The 18387-nt window shown below is 33.2% G+C and overlaps 1 protein-coding gene across 4 annotated transcripts in view; it reads right to left on the bottom strand.

The window, feature by feature from the left end:
* Positions 1 to 18088, bottom strand: part of LOC141482666 (peptide transporter family 1-like) — a 33734-nt gene extending 15646 nt beyond the window's left edge. Inside the window, exons 1-6 of one of the 4 annotated variants that reach the window (XM_074176251.1) lie at positions 17993 to 18064; positions 17860 to 17938; positions 12375 to 12516; positions 10255 to 10288; positions 9551 to 9637; positions 3294 to 3568 (exon numbers count right to left, since the gene is read on the bottom strand). In XM_074176251.1, the coding sequence (XP_074032352.1) occupies positions 3294 to 3568; positions 9551 to 9637; positions 10255 to 10288; positions 12375 to 12471 (493 nt within the window). In that variant the 5' untranslated portion in view covers positions 12472 to 12516; positions 17860 to 17938; positions 17993 to 18064. Of the gene's footprint in view, positions 1 to 3293; positions 3569 to 9550; positions 9638 to 10254; positions 10289 to 12374; positions 12517 to 17795; positions 17939 to 17992 lie in introns of those variants that run through there. The other 3 variants (XM_074176250.1, XM_074176252.1, XM_074176253.1) reach the window with 3 other exon arrangements.
* Between the last annotated feature and the right edge of the window lie 299 nt (positions 18089 to 18387).

The following is an 18387-nucleotide window of genomic DNA, read 5'->3' as shown; positions in this document are numbered from 1 at the left end:
AAATGGATTCAATCTCCAGCGTTTCGAACCCAAGGTGAATCACCTAGGCACCACTTCTAGATCATCTTGAGGATTTTCCTGTAGTGCTAATGTTTTCCCTAATAAACGCTTTCGTTATTTTGGGTACAGGTTTAATTAAGCTATCTTAATGGCATCGACTATATTTTTGTATATATAAGGATTTGTTTGCTGTCAAATTGCGTCAGTTTTCTTGACAATGGTTTAATGAACCGATACCGGTAGTACCAAATAAAAATCTCAGTAGAAATCAGACAAAAGTTATTTTCTTTATCCTATATTTAATATGAATTTTCACAAATAAACAGCACAGCAATCGAACGTTTTCAATTTACTTTCGCTTGATATAATTCATGATTAGGGGATTGTTGAAGATAAAGTAAGTTTTCCAGTGAATTGCCTCATGAAATTGTTTAATAGACATGCATGCAAGAGTTAATGTATCAAAATCACTTTACTAACGGATATCATGAAAAAAATTGTATTCACCAGAGATGAAGTTCTAAAAACGTATAAGATTCTTATTTTCAATGTTATAAAGATACACGTAACTGTATGAAGAAAGTGGAAACAATGAAAAAAGGAGATGTATTACTCATTGGTTCAGTATTTGTGTTGTACCTACAATAAGATTGTCGAAAATACTTCCTGAAAAATTGCGTCAATACATTTTTCATAAATTCTTTACAAATCGATGAACCTCCTGGGAAATGTTTCATCCCACTTTGGAAGAGGTCAATGATTTGATCGTTCACGCAACATTATCTAACATCAGAACAAATGCGTGTGGTTATAATCGGCTGAATGTTACGTTGATCAAACTATGTTATCTGCATGACATACAATAGGGTGTTTCAAATTCGATCCTCACCATTGGGATATCGGAAACTATGAATACGAAGATGGTTAAATTGGGGCAAAGTTGTGCATTCACCAGACTTGCAATATGTTGTTGAGAAAGTTCTGAAATTCCGAGTGTATCCAGAAATATCCGGAACAAACAGAAATTTGGGAAAACGGGTTTTATTTCTTTTTGGCTTTATTTTTCGAAGAATTCGAAAATAAATTACACTTCCACATTTTCACATTTTCCCTGCTACATAATGGTGTTTTCAGATATGCTATCCGACGTTTCGCCTTCCGGATACCATCATCAACTTCATTTTTTCTTATGAGCGCTACATTCAATTCTTTCTGTTTTGAATAGAATCAGATTTACCATTTTCAATGATGTATCATAAATCATCATTCTTTTTCTAAAAATTGAAGATATTGAAAAAAAAAAATTCATCATAATAGGCTTTGACTTTGATGTTGCTAAATTTGACTTTCAATTTGTTACACTCGATAACATTTTGTTATTGTACAAGTCATTGAATTTTTGGCGAAAAATAGCTTTTACGAATGAAGAAAGAAGAGATATGATACACATTTATTACTAATACGATAGAAACAGTGTTAGGACATCGAAAATGTATTTGAACTTGTATCCCAGAAGACGACAACCACATCGAACTATGTTCAAGTTATTGGATCAAAATCTCACCGAGTTTGGTTTGTTTGAAAAGCCAATGGAAAAATACGGAGACAGAAACAACAATCAAAATTTGATATTATTCATTTGAATATTATTCACTGCACGATTGATTTCTCTCCTCCTCAATCTTTCGAACTCTCTAGCAATGCTGTGTTGAAGGTCCTCAATATTTTGATATTCCCTCTGACCATAAACTCAATTTTTCAGTGTACCCTATAAAATGGTATCCATTACATTCAATCTGAAGACCTTGCTGGCCACCTCACCTGCCCATTATTCCCTATTCATTTATCACCAATCCTTTCAGTCAGGTTATTAGATAATCATCTGGTAGTATGCGGTGGAGTACCATCATGTTGAAACCAGATGTTGTTATAGTTAGCCAAAGGTTGATCATCCAAATAGTCTTCGAATATCGACATTAAAAACTAGTGATAGGTTTCTATATTCAGAATTCCGTCAAATAAATGAGGACCCAACATTCTATCTTTGTAAATTCCTGGCCACATGTTAATACCAAATGACACTTGAGGTCGAATTTTTTTAACTGCCTGGGGTTGTTTATGCTCCAAATGTGTTCGTTACTTTGGTTGAATATCCCACAATTCGTAAAAGTGCTTTCATCTGTACAAATTATATTTTCCAGGAAAACAGGAAAATCAGGTCTTCTTAATAGCCAATTAGAAAATTCTAATCGCCTTTCGGGATCACCTGGATGCAATTTTTGAGATATGTGTATTTTGTAACATTTTAAACCGCTTTTTCTGAGATGTCTCCAAGCACTTTTATGATTAATATTAATTTCGGAGGAAATTTGACGTGTAGATTTCCCCGAGTTCATGTTTATCTGCAAATTATTTTTATTGAAAAGGACACAATGTCTAACTGACCTCATACATACCTCATTTATCAAATGTTCTTTAGTTTCCTGGTCCATTCTGTCTCCGTATTTTTCCTCGGCCTTTCAAGTGAACCAAACTCAGTGATATTCGATGTGGTTGTCGTCTTTCGAGATACAAGTTTGAATACACTTCCGATGTCCTAACACTGTTTCTATCGTATTCATAATAAATTTGTATATCTCTTTTTCTTCATTCGTGAAAGCTATTTTTTGTCAAAAATTCAATGACTATTATGATAGGAATTATTTTTTTTTCAATATCCCTAATTTTTCGAAAAAGAATGATTACTTATGATACATCATTGAAAAGGTAAAATCTGGTTCTTTTCAAAACAGAAAGAATCCAATGTAGCGCTCATAAGAAAAAATAATGGTGATAATGGTGGCCGGAAGACGAAACGTCGGCTAGCAAATCTGAAAACACCATTATGTTGCTACAGCTACAGATACACAACCGTCCTTTTGCATGTCACTGTTTATATTTTCAGAGCTACTGATTTTTGATCATGTACTGTATTAACTCTACCGGACTTTAACCATGCATTGGTTATAAATACATCACTACTCGAATATCTTACACAGCTTGAATATCTTACACTCGATCAGGCGTAAAATTAATTTATGTTATTCAAATGCATGTTTGATGAATGATATTGAGACCTTTTTTGTCCCTTCAGGAATGTATGTATAGGAAGGGTCCTTATAAATGTTGGTATCAGTCAGTGGTGAGTTGTTAAAGAGCACAAATTTTTTGTTGTTGTTTCTGATTCGACTTTCACGAATAATGATAGGAATAATCCTATCATTAATGGGTTGATAAGATAGGATTTCACTCACATATCGATAAAATCATTAAGGCAGCAGGGAATCCAAATCCCAAAGCATAGCAAGTATCGTCGCCAAAACAAGACACAGCCTTCTTCAGTATTGGCGTCAAGGTCATTCCAACAAATCCTCCGAGGTTGATCGTGAAGTAAAATATGGAGAAAAAATGCAACAGCATTTCCTTCTGGGCCGGCAAGTTAAACTGTTCCGCTCCAAAAGCTGCAACACAAGGTTTGATTCCTCCCGTTCCGATCGCAATTAGTATCAACCCCAATGCGGAAAAAGCTCTGAAAATTTCAATTCATTTCAGTTTCATTGTCCTAAGGCGATTTCAGGGACTGCAAATGAATACAAAGTATACGTAAATACGTAAAAATAATGATCTGTTTTACTTTCAAGAAACGATAATACTTACAACAGGGATGAGAATAAATATAATAGGTAATTGAATTCACTGCGGACGGTAATAATATCCCCTTCTGAACAGAACAAGATATCAAGGTCGAACAAAATTTTCTATAGAATTCGATATCATTTTTCGTACTTTTTGAGAAGAAACCTTTTATTAGATATGCTATCTTGTGATGAATAGTTTGATGAAAATTTTCAATTCTCTATTCGACTTTTTTTATTTTTTGTCCATTTGTCCGAGTCTGATTCAAACTGTAATATCTCAGTAAATACTTATTCAATTCAATCGAAATAAGTATGGAACGCCGTTTTACGTTTTATTGTCACAAATATTCATTCCTCAATTTATTCAACTAACAATTTATCTGTTTGAATTTAATTTATTCATGCATTTGTTCAACACATTAAAAACGATTGTTCACAAAATTTGTTCTATATTAAATGACACTGAATTTAAAATGTTACAAGAGTTAATTTGTTTGATGAAAATTTGCGAACAGTAACCCACATAGCAATAGATATATATATATATATATATATATATATATATATATATATATATATATATATATATATATATATATATATATATATATATATATATATATATATATCTTCTGGAGAATATTCCCTGGAAGTGCTCCTGGGGAACCTTTGGTATATTTTAAGAATATTCCTTGGGAATATTCTTGGAATATCTTATAATATTCTTAGAATATGTAAGGTATATTCTATTAAGAATATTAAAGGAATAGAACCCGAGGAATATTCATAAAATATTCAGGATATTCTTAGTTTATTGTAGGAATATACAATGGGGAAACACCATAGAATATTCTTAAAATATATTTTATGAATATTCTAGGAATATTTGGAATATTCCAAGAATGTGACGAGTAAAAGCTATTAGGCATGTATATATTGCATTTTGATGCAAGATTCACACAAGTAATAAAACACATAATATTCATAAACAAATATATTTCAAAAACAATATACACTGAAATATTTGACGTTTCAATCAATATTAAAAATTAAAAACTTAATTCAAAATATTTATTCACTGAATAAAATATTCCTGAACTGTCATATTACAAATATTAGAAATGTATTCAAATTAAGATGTTCTTACTCTCAAACAAATGTATATTGAAAAATATACTAAAATAACGAATCTGTGAGTTCATCAGCACTAATTAAAAAATAATAAATGTATCATTTCATTGAAAAAGAAAAAATGTATTACATCAAGATATAGGTTAGGTTAGGTTAGGTTTCTCACTCCAAAAACTAATCCCACAAATGAAGTATTTGAAATGAGTGGTATGATGGGTTCTTCAATGAATTTCATTTACTTAAAGTTATCCAAACTTTGCTCACCAGAATAGTTTTCCTTCCAAGAATGCATCACCCAGTGTTTCAATAGTAATACCTGAAACAAAATGTACATTAACGTTCATTATCACAATTTGAAAGTAGCACAATAAAACTGGAATAAAAATCAAATAGATATTTTTCGCATAGGTTACTCATGAACATTTACAACATTTTATGACTTTGAGAGCAACATGCATTGTCTTGTTGAAAAGTACTCAATACGTTTTCAGTTCCTTGGCGCACCTGCCTGTACCAGGTACCACTCTGTTTCCTTTTGGGTAAATTGATACTATCTTGAAAACGAGTGATAAAAATTATGAAAACAAATGATACAAAAGAAAGTGTCATTCACTTACTTTTCTCTATTGAAGATAGACAACTGAAATCACTGTAGTTCAAACATATACTTAGTCAAACCAACAAATCCCACACACCAACCCTCCTCGAGCCTAAAATGAGGTATAGTAGGTTAATCACCATGACTTTACTATCGATACTATTGCATTTTACTTACTTTTCTTGAAGACTGAATTAATGCAACTCTCCTGTTTGAAGATCCAAAATCAGACTATTCGCTGTACTGCAAATTGGACAACCCCAAATTATAAATGGTGCACTGAACGTGAGAGAATTATACTTTGATAATAACACCAATACACCATGCATTACACACGCGAACCTGCCACGTCAACCGCCATGTTAAATCAAATGTCGAATTTAACGCAAAGGTACCAAGCATTAAGGGACAGCCGCTTTCACAGAGCTCATTCGACTGTCGCGCGCTACACTTCAATTGACCAATGAGAAACGTTTACTCCAATTCTTCACTTCCCCATTTCTCTGTTTCCAGGATTTTTCGCTTTGTAATTGAATAATTTCAAATACAAAAAAAAATAGGATGAGAATTAACCAATTTATTGATGCAATTGGTTCATTTAATGGCCCATTCAAATTTTTTTGTCGTTTCCAACAGTTGCTGTTGAAACAATTCACCCAGAATCTTTGCGTTGAGTTCAAAAACTGGTTACCACTATCAGGGTTATATACATTAGGTTATGCATTCGATTAAGATTTTCAAATATTTTTGTTTTTAATAATATTGAATTATTTGAATACGTTATTATAAGATAATAGAATATTCCAAAATATACCGTGGGGATATATTCTAAGAATATACCATATGGTATATTCGATCGACAATATTCTTAAAATATTCAAGGAAGAATAATCCATTTATAGACATTCCATGCACATTCTTTCGGGAATAATCCTGCCATATTCATTCAAGCATATTCTATGAATATTCTAAAGGCATGTATATATTCCAAGAATATTCTATGAATATTTGGAATATATACGTTCGTTTTATGACATACAGGGAATATTCCATGAATATCTGGTGCTGTGTGGGAATAATATTGATTCATTGTTTGAAATTTTTGGATTAAATGTTTGTCATATATACTTTGTCATATGTACTATCGAATAATTCATTACAACTTTTGTGAAACATGAATAAAATTGTGTTTTGATAATTATAGTTACCTACATGAATAAAAACGATTGTTGATAATTTAAATTCTGCGCTAGCGTCGAGCGGATTCTTGCAGAAGCTGAATTTTTAAATCTGGCAACATGATAGTCTAGTGATAGTAACACAATATTCCGTTCAATCACAGCGCCGAAAAAAATTATCAACAATCAATTTAATTCATGTATCACCCAAAAGCAACAATCCAAACAATATTTTTTACTAAATACCAATAGAAAGTAAAACGCCGTTAATATTCCTTTGAAATGAGCTGGATTAATTTGTTTCTAGAATTTCAGTGATACATGAATTAAATTGATTGTTGATAATTTTTATTCGGCGCTGACGTCCGGCGTATTTTTGTGGAACTATATAACTACATATATGTATGTCATTGTTCATAGTAGTATAATAATACGTTCGACCGCAGCGACGAATAAAAATTATCAACAATCCATTTGATTCATGTATCTATCACCTAAATGCAACAATTAAAACAATTCATTTTCACAAAATACTATTAGAAAGTAAAACGTCGTGCCACGCCGTTTTACTTTTTATTAATATTCCTTTGAAAATAATTTAATTATTTTATTTGTTGAATTTCAGTGATACATGATTTAAATTGTTTGTTGATAATTTTTATTCGGCGCCACGGTTGAGCGGCGTTTTGTGGTACTATAAATAAAGTAGCATGTTGCCATATGTGACACTTGAAGTTCTTAATAAATCCACTCGATACCAGCGCCGAATTAAAATTATCAACAATCGTTTCAAATGTATCTTTCGAATACAACAAACTTTTTAAATAATCAGAAAATTTAATTCTTTGTCAGAAATTAGCTTTTTAAAAAGATTGATGAACTAAAATGATACTTGCTTGAGAATGTTTTGCACAAAAGTTGTGACCAACTTTTAAATTGAATGCATTAAAGTGACTGTTGGAAATAGTCAACACTTTTTATAAAATTGAAATATAACAATCTTTATTACTTATAGAAAAATATTTAGTATGGGAAGTTAATTTGCTATATTTTCAGACAAACGAAAGTCTATTTTTATTACCAACAATGTTTCATGGAAAAACTTTGACAGTCATTCAAATATATTCATTGAAATTTTATTCCCAAACTTACTTTTAGAAAGTGAATTTAAAGTTTCATTATAATTCAACAGTTATATAAATAACTAACATTTCATTTAAAGGACAAAAATATATGCGGAATTGAAATGTTTGTTGAATTTACTCGAATAATACATTCCATTGACTTTTGAATAAAAATGTTTGTTCATTGCTGAGTTGAACTATATGTATATAGATTATTTTTCAGTATAATATATAGTAAATTGGCGTTCCATTTTCCAATACACTGAAACAATATTTTTCTTCGGAATCAATAAAAGCTTCAAGTTATTTCATTAGTCTTTTTTATTCAAATAACAATTTTATTCATGTAACATTTTAAATCAAGTGTAATTTAAAATAGAACTAATTTTGTGAACAATCGTTTTTAATGTGTCCAACAAATGCATGAATCAATTGAATTCAAACAAATGAATTGTTAGGTGAATAAATTGAGGAATGAATATTTATGACAATGAAAAGTAAAACGGCGTTCCATAAATAAGCTCTATCTGAATCAGTGCACTTTTGCCAACGTATTCATCACACATTGGATACGAGACTCGTATTGTCTCGCAGACGTGATGTTAGTCTTCATCTTGTGTACACGTCATTCAATCTCCCGAAGGGCAAGGCTAGAATTTTGTCCTTCCGATTCTCCTGCCGATTCGGAAAGCGATTGGACGACGCTTTACACGGCGGTGTTGATTTGCCAGATGTCAGCCTCTTCTGTTAGAACACTATGAACCTCCGCGTCTAAACAAGCCAGTTTTTGTGGCTTCAGGGGCCTATCTCGGTTTTTTTACCGTACTATGCACTGGTCAGGCCATATCCCCCGAAGCTCCGATACATTAGGTAGGTGAGTGATCATTGAGTCCAGGAATCATGTGCCCTGAGCAAGCGCAGTGGGCCAAGAATGACAGCCTTCTACATCTGTTCAGCTATGATTTCTGTCTTAGTGCGGCAAACCGGTATGATTTTAAGATTCGAGAGTAGACTGGGCATCATTCCACCAAGGACTCCAATAATCAAAACAACCAACTTGACAGAGTGGTCTGGATAGAGTCTGCGGAGTTCGAAGAGAAAATCTCGATATTAAATCCGTTCATCCTCCTCTTTTCGGACGAAATTCGTTTCGCCAGGAGCTGAGAACTCCACGACAAATATCGTCTTGATCTGGTGGTCGAGAAGGACTACATCAGGCTTATTAGTTTGTATGAGCCCGAGGGTGGGGAGCAACTAGTTCCAGTAAATTCGGCACTTCTCGTTCACCACTACGGATTCAATATCCCCTGGAGCGTAAGGCAACACCGGTGTCTCGTCAATATCGTAAGAGTGTCGTAGATGGTAATATAATAATCGCGTTATGTCGATGGATATAGGCCGAGACCGCTAATGCTGGATATGCTTATAGCAAGTGCGTTAGGGTCTCGGGCGCCTCGCGGCAGGCCCTGCATCTTGTGTCAGAAACCTCTACACCCATCACGCGATATGGTAGACTAGGGTGTTGAAGACATTATTCAGGCAAGGGCCTATTTCTGTCATTATTGTTATTATTTTTATCAACCAACGACCACTCCCCACACCGTAGGGTAAGTGATCATAGGGTCCGAGATTCATGTGCCCTGAGCTCAGTGAGCCAAGAATGACAGCCTTCAGCATCTGTCCGGTTAAGATTTCTGCCTCACTGCGGCAAGCCGGTATGATTTTAAGATTTGAGAGTAGAGAAGGCATCATTTCACCAAGGACTCCAATAATCAGAAGAACCATCTTGGTTATCATTATTATCATTATTAATATGTCTATTAGAAATATTCACGTACTTACAATGGTGAAATATCGATGGTTGGAACTGCTGCGATGCACATCAATATGTTTCCTATCAAATAAATTATTGCGAAGTTCCTTATGGTTCTGAAAATGAAAATAGTTTTTGATATACTACTGACTATTTCGAAGAAAACGGAGAAAAAGAACTAATTCTTCAAATGAAACGTTCAACTATATCTTTATTGATGATTCACTATTCAAAAATAATTATTATCGATGAAGCAATATTTATAAAAAAATCACATTGAAATGATAATTTTTCATTTCCTATCTATAGGAAAGTATTATTTAGACTATCGTTGGATATATTAGAGATAACAGTAACAACAGTAAAAACTCAAAAGAACTATGGAAATGTGTCGATGAGATATGCAATAAATCTAGACCTGAAACGAAAATACCGATTAAGTATTCAATCAGAGAATGACTCAGTGATAAAAAATACTTTGGAAATTTTCAATAATTTTAATGAGTACTATGCAAATCTTGGTCAAGAATATGCCTTTGAAATTAAAGAATCGGCTAATTACAATTGCAATGAACAAAGATAGCAGAATTCAATATATCTATCAGAAACTGATGAAGAGGAGGTTTACAAAGTTATTATGGAATTAAAACAGAAGAAATCTCTAGGTCATGATGGAATTCTCTCAGAAACGCTCAAATTGATTGTCAATGAAATTAAAACACCATCAACTCACCTGATCAACAAATGTTTACAGGAACACTGCTTTCCTAAAATATTCAAATTGGAATAATAAAAACATTTTTAAAAGTGGAGACAAAACAATAGTGAGTAACTATAGGCTCAAAACTGATCTGATCTGATTTCAAACATAGCCAAAGTAATAGAGAAAATTCTAAAATTAAGATTAGTGAATTTTACTAGGAAATTCGAATTGATATCTGATCAGCAATACGGATTCAGGGAGGAAAGATCAACGGAAGATGCAATACAAAATCTAACTACTTGTATTTAGGAAGCTTTTGACAAAAAATTGCAACAATGTGCATCTTCGTTGATTTATCCAAAGCTTTTGATACCGTCAGTCATATAAAGCTCCTGAGAAAATTAGGGAACTGCGGAATACGTGGGAAAGCTTACGACATTTTCGAAAGCCATCTATGTTACCGAGAACAGAGAGTTAGCATCGATGGAATTATGACTTATCCCAAAATTGTTACTTATGGTGTTCCGCAAGGAACGGTTCTAGGACTAATCCTTTTTACAATATATTTGATTTAATTATTACAGATACCAACAAAAGGTAAAATTTTGAGCTTTGCTGACGATACGGCTGTCTTGTATACCGACTCTTCATGGAACCAATTGAAAATGTCTCCAGAAAAAGATTTTATTGAGATTGAAGAATGGTTCTGTCACAATAAACTTACGACCAATTTCGGAAAAACCAAATATTTGCCTTCCACATCATACTGCAGGACATTACCCAATATGGGACCCCTAAATATAGGAAACAATAATCACATACCTGAAGGCGAGTCAATAAAATATCTCTAGGTATCCATTTAGATAGACATTTTCGATGGCACCTACAGATGAAAGAAATAATCAGAAAGTTAGGAGGTACACTTTCTAAATTCAATAACTTAAAAAACTTTCTTGACATTCAACATTTGAAAACGTTGTACTTCGCACTTGTCCAATCCCAAATATCCTATGGTATAATAGGTTGGGGGGGAGGAGTGAATGATTGTTATCTTTGGAATCTAAATGTCATAGAAAAATGGATACTGAAGAATATATTTAATAGAAAAAAAACTCATCCAACTGCAGCCTCATTTGAAGAAGAGTGTTTGTGATATTCAACAAATTTTTTGTATGAGCATATCCAGTAATGTAAGAAAAGGAAACATCAAGATAAAACCAATCATTCACTCTTACAACACAAGAAAAAAAGGAAACCCTTTAAATGCACCACGATGTGGCAAAACCATTGGAAAAAGAAATGCAACCTATCTCGGACCACGCTTATACCAAATATTACCAGAAAAAATTGAAAATATCAACAGTTCTCACATGTTTTAGAGAAAAGTAAAGAAATTCATTCTGAATACCAAAAAAGCTTTTTTTCTAATTTTATTAATCAAACTATTTTGTAATTTAACTTAGGCATTTGTATTCTGTATGAAACTACTGTCTCTGTTAATAAGGTTATTGATTAATTGATCACTCATTATTTTTCAATGTTAGATTAATTATTTATACAGTTAATTACAATGTATCCTTATCACGAACGAGCTATAGATTTCTATGGCTTCTGTGATTATCTTGTTTATTTTCGATAACACTCTATGTAATGTATATCAGTGTATGCGATAATAAACATATTATTATTATATACAATGAGGGTTTAGATATGATGAGAATTATTTTCTTAAAGGTGCCATTTCGTTAAAATATTCATTTTCTTCTAGAAAAACTATCAGATTATTTATGAAACTGAATAAAATGATATTTTTGCAATGGTTAAAGAATCTTAAATGTTTGAACGCAGCAAGTTCTCTAAAATATACTATCAATAGCATTTTTTGGGTTATAATTTTTTGGGCTTAGTCGAAGATATGAAACAATATTTTTTTCTGACAAATAAATTCCTTACTAACTGGTATAAAGTTATTAATCCGATGGGATGAATTGAAATAGTTTCATCTATCTGAAAATGTTGATTTTATTGAAAAACAACTGAAACATTTTTTGTTATCGTGAATTGTTAATCAAAAATCAGATTCAATGATACTCCTACTATATATATTTGAGAAATTATGTAATGTATGAATGGGATGAATGAGTTTTTACCTGTATCTTCCAAAGTATATGTCTGCGCATACAGCTCCAACCATAGGAACAATGTAGCACACCATAATGAATATATGGTAAACAACGGTTGCTGCATTTTCAGAAAATAGTAAGATGTTTCGCAGATACAATGAAAGAATTGCTGAAAATTAATATCAAGAATTTATCAGTTGTACAACAGAAATAGAGGGTAACCATACAGTTCATTTCATTTGAAACGAGCCAACCTGAATAACTTTTGGTACAATGATTTGCAGGAAAAATTAAATAACACATCAATTATAGTACAAAGGGGGACACTGACATATTCACATTTGATGTCACTTTCCCTATCGCACCCCCAGAGTATGTCATCAATTTTTTTAAATGGATCACCCTATAGTGTTCCACATTATCAGATGCTACATGATGAGCCGATTTCAAAAAAATATAAAACATATGGTCTGAAGCTTATGGTTCGGGAGCTACAAATCATTTGAGTTGGAAACGAGCCACCCTGAATAACCTTTGAAACAATGATTTGCAGTAAAAATAAAAAAAATTCAACAATTATACAGGCGGCCACATTTTGAAATATTCGTTTTAGAGACAAATATAGAAGCAATAAATCGGAAGAAGAGATTTTTAATTAATTCTTGAATCAAAATCTGATGACTGGACAATGAGAAGAAAAAAATTTTCTATAGTAAATGTTCTGTAACGAATCAAAAAATAACTGTCTCAAACAAATTTATTTTCAACAATATTTCACTATCACAACTAATTTATATACAACACTTAGCAACTAAAGCTTAATTTATCTTCACTGTTCGAATTCTCTGTTAACCGCTCGATTCGCTTTCTCAATACAGACTGCTATCTCGAGACGGGAAGCCGGTTTTTATATCGGCAACGATCACTCCAGATCTCTTTAGTCGTTTCGACACTCATCTATACTTTTCGCAGCGGCTCGCGGTGAGTCATGTGTTTGCTGGCTGAGATATCGGTCAGGGCCGGCTTCAGATTCGTTACAGTTCAATAACGTTTCCACCAACTTCCATACAATGGTACGAACGAGCTTCCATTGCCGCCCTCACATGGTTCAGAATGTTGGGAGTTATTTCTCTGCAATGCCTCATGATATCCTCTCTCAAATCTTCTAATGTTGTTGATTCTATCTTATACACTGTAGACTTCAAATGACCCCATATAAAAAAAATACAGAAGTGAGATCCGGAGGGTGGCCATTTGGTAGACCTCTTCTGCCAATCCAGCGACCAGGAAATTGATCATACAAAAATTGTCGCACTAGAGCTACATGATGAGTAGGTGCACCATCTTGCTGAAAAACTATTTCGTTTTCGAATAAATTTATATCCTCCTCATTTGTCCTATTGTTGCACGGTATTATTCGATTCTCCAACATATCCAAATATTCAACACCAGCCAATTTATCATCGATAAAATAAGGTGCTATGATGTGGTCACCGGGAATTCCTGCCCAAATATTCAGTTTTTGTGGTCATTGGGTATGAACTTGACGGTATAAATGAGGATTCGTATTACTCCAATATCCACAATTCTGTCGAATCACCTCTCATTTCAAACTAAACGTACATTCATCCGAAAAACAAATTTTATACAAGAAATTCTGATGCAAGTTGATCCGTTTAGTGAGACTCACAAGTTACGTCTATAAAACTCATCTTCGTTCAATTCATGAACTAGTCTAACCTTATATGGATGAAACTTGTACTTATGAAGGATCCTGTAAAAATTCGTACGACTGATTTCTGATTCTTGAGATAACTTAATAATAGATTGCGAATTTTCCATTAGTCTAACGTGCCCTGAAACTGCAGTACAAATAGCTTCATCGTTGACAACTCCTGAACGGTTATGCTTTCCATTGTTAACAGATCCAGTTTCCATAAATTTGTTCAATAATTCCGAAACGTATTTGTGTCATTTCTTCCTGGATGATTATCATTGAACATACGGGAAGCAGCTCCAGCACTATTTCCATTCTGGTAGTACAAACTCACTATTTGAATCCGTTCTCAAAGCGTATGAACCATTGCTTCTCAAGAATTCACAAAAATATAAGTGGGGAATGTTCCTCATTTTGGGTTATTACAGCAAATGCAAGTTTGAACAAAATAAGGTTGAGTTTAATTCACGAGTTTTTCAAATTCACTTCGAAAAGTATTCAAATTGATGTTTCAAATGTTGGGTTTTAGTTTGTAAAGGAATTTGTTTCTAATTCACATATTGGCAACAGTGCCTATATCAAGTTGAAATAATTTATACTTACCTAGATATTCTACTTTGAAAAAGGAAAATTATCTTTATAAATCAACAATTAGGACAAAATATAAATAATAGTTCAATACCACCTCCACAAGCCACATAAACAACAGTTGTTTTGTTATTTATTTATATAGAGGAAGATAGGTTAGGTGCACAAAATGTCATATGTCACAGAATGTCTCTGAACTCGAAACATAAGTAAACAGAACAGCACGCCTCTGAAATATGTCATATTTGTTTTTCTCATACAGGTAACAGATTCATTGTCCTTCATTAGCTATAACCGATGTTGCCAAATGATGAAATGGAAACGAGTCCCTCTAAATGTTGAATACATTATTTCATTCCTCTTTTTTGAGTATTTAAATAGTTTAAAAAAAAACGGTTGAAATGATAAGTTCAAAATGCGTTGTTTTAGAGCTTTTTTATGAAAACTAATTGATTTTCGTCAGGAGGAACATACCCCTTTATTGTAGAATGAGACAAATACAAAATTCAAATTCAATTATGCAGAATAAGACTTTTTTGAAGTATACTTTACAAAAACACATATGAAACCGTAACAGATATGAATTTCATTCAAAGTGGCTCGTTCTCAACTCAAATAATTCGTAGCTCCCGAACCATAAGCTTCAGACCATATGTTTTATACTTTGTTGAAATCTGCCCATAATGAAGCATCTGATGATGCGAAACAATATAGGGTGATCCATTTTAAAAAATGGTGACATGCTCTTGGGTTGCGATAGGGGAAAGTTAGATCAAATGTGAATATGTCAAAATGTGTCCCCCTGTATACTATGTTTGACGTGTTTTCTTTCATTTTTTCTGCAAATCATTGCACCAAAAGTTATTCAGGGTGGCTCGTTTGAAATGGAATGCACTGTATGTGCAAAATGTGATAGGAAATTTGAATTCACGAACAATAGAAACAATCCCAGGGCGGTTATCATTGTATTCGAATCGCTGGAAATTCAGATCTGATGTAGTTGACAAGGATATCATTTTTCAACTGTAACAGTCGTGAAGGCCGTGGTTGAATGAAAATTGTAGTACCTTTTTACCACGGTCCACTAGCCCGAATTCTCTTGAATCATGACTCCGGCTGTGAAAGTCTATGTTTTCATAACATAAGGTCTTATCTATTATTCTCTTTCAGGTGAGGGTAAGGATACCTTTCACTAAAAATAAGTTGTTTTTTTTTCTAGTTCAGAATAGGTAGAATGAGGGTGAAACATCCCTACTTCCCTATTAATATTATAAATGCGAATGTAAGTTTATTTGTTACGGTTTCACGCGAAAAATACTCAACCGATCATCATGAAATTTTATACACATATTCTTGGAGGTATTAGAAGTAACATAGTAACATTATGTAAGATAAAAAAATTTTTGCCAAAAAAATCTGAAAATATAGCTACTTTAACGTCACCTAGCATTCCAGTAATACCCTTAGTACCGTAATACCGTCGCACTGTATTATTCACAGCATTGCACCCGAGCGGAGCCGAGGCGGATTGCTAGTAATTCATAAAATCATATTGCAAACATGAGAAGGGTTTGGAAGTAGAGCACTGATGAGTAAACTCTCCTTTGAGATTGTGAATATGGTTAAATACTGTGATTTCTTAAGAAAAAGAAATACCTCATTATCATTACTATAATTGTTATTATTTTTTTTTGAATTCGAATCATTGGAAATTAAATCCATTTGGAAAAACGTTCTCAAGAAGTTTATTCCGCAAAAACGCAGTTTTCCAAATGAAAGAGTTCGTAAATAGTGAAGTTCGAGGTGTACTTAGTGAACCTCAAAATGAGCACCCACAGTCCGTCGCGTATTTCTGATATGTACCACTCTTGATGGAATCAAATGTGCCAAATCACTTGAACACCTCCCATGAAAGTATCCATAAAAGAGACACAAATCTTCAACTATTTTCAAGGTTCCAGACTATTTTGACAATGTACCGAAATTCATGTTTTGCTCGATTCCATGTGATTCGATGCATTTTCTACTGAGAATCGGCGCACGTTAGCGCCTCCCATTATTACCAGATGTAAATGAAGTAAATTCAAGAGGTTCTTCGAAGCAGCTGTTGGACTGCTTCTCATTGCTCCCTTTATTCCCAAAATACAAGTTTTTGCTCCTTGCTTGATTTATTGAGATTGATCGTTTGTTTAATTTTTGGCCACCAAAGTATAGGGTTTTACCACTACGGCTAGAGCCATCTTATCTCGTGCAGCACCCATGTCTTTCCGAAAGCGCATATGATCAACATCGGTACTACATTTACTCTTATTCACTCTTTCTAAATTTTGGTTTCAGGTCAGTCCGGAATCTAGAGTCACCCGATTACTGTCCGATCCGTCTAGTATACTGCTCCATGCACCACCACGCAAATGGAGAATGTTATGCAACCATAGCAAGAATTCATGGCAGAAAACAGATAATAATCGAAGAACTCAGTTTATAGCTGGTACTGGTTTTTCAGTACCAATACTTTGGGAACCTTGTATTTTTTGTAAGAGTATAAAAGTCTACATATCAACCCATGAATGGAAAATTCTTTTTTAAGTTTTTGAAAAATTAAAGAATAATTTGCTGAAACTTCATATCTACTCGAGGAAATGCTCAATTCCATCGAAAAGAAAGATTAGATTTGTCCTACTTTTTGGGTTGTAGTTCCCGAAAAATGGAACCAGACAAGATCTGTGTGGAAAGAGATATTTCCTACTCATCTTTGAAATGTGATTGATTGCCTATTCCAATTGAAATAATAAGAAGTTATTTCCAAAACGTTCGACAAAGAAAGCATAGACGTTAGTCTGAAATCAACAGAAGAAGTACAAAGAGAAATATTATAGTATCTTGGTAGATTTCACGACAAACTAAACTGTGGTTATGAGACAATAAATGACTTATTCGTAAGGTTTGGTGTTATGCAACTTCAAACTGATCGCGATCATCATCCACCTGGTTATCTACTTGAAGCGACTTGAAGTATTTGAAATTGATGCGAAGTTTTTTTTCTTTCGCGTTTCGGTAACTGTATGAAAGAGAAGCCTCTAGAATTAATATTGATTAACAAAAAGTACGGAAAATGTTGATAATAAAGTCGGATAAATACTTGCTTAGATGAGTGCAGATGCCTTCTATTTTTCCTTTTGAATGTGTAGGAAAACTATAAATACTCACTTCGTAAGCCACAAAAGGAAAATCTTTCGCAGAATTCGGTGGCAATTATACAGAACACTGCTGTGGGATAAGATTTGTCCTGAAATAATATTTGTTAGAACTTTTTTGTCAGTGAAACCTCTCGTATGCTCACTAAATACATATCTTATGAATTCGTCATTATTGAATACTCAAATGTGAGTCAGTTAAGTTAGAGACTATGTGTCACAATGACGTGACAAATTTTTGACATTCAAGTTTCAAAGAAATCATGAAATGAACTAACTGTAAACAATATTATTTTTGTAAGATTATTCATTGAAGGTCGCTTGAATAATCAGGCTTCTTTTAAGGTAGCAAGGTAGCCTTTCAAGGTAGCCTTAACCAATTTAATGTTCCTTCTTGTTGGAAACAGGGGTTCTGTCGAATACAGTTCCGATAAGTACCGGAATATGAGGACTCTTTTTTGAATGAAGGTGGACCAAATAATTATTTTTTTTCTACACCCGTACTCTAACAATACACTTATATGGCCATAATCCGTTTCAT

The sequence above is a fragment of the Leptinotarsa decemlineata genome, unplaced genomic scaffold (assembly GCF_025532065.1).
Source record: "Leptinotarsa decemlineata unplaced genomic scaffold, Ldec_3_MD MMD2_tig00001719_RagTag_RagTag, whole genome shotgun sequence".
Classification (NCBI taxonomy): domain Eukaryota; kingdom Metazoa; phylum Arthropoda; class Insecta; order Coleoptera; family Chrysomelidae; genus Leptinotarsa; species Leptinotarsa decemlineata.
The sequence above is the reverse complement of the archived record's forward strand: the minus strand, read 5'-3'. Positions and strand labels throughout refer to the sequence as shown.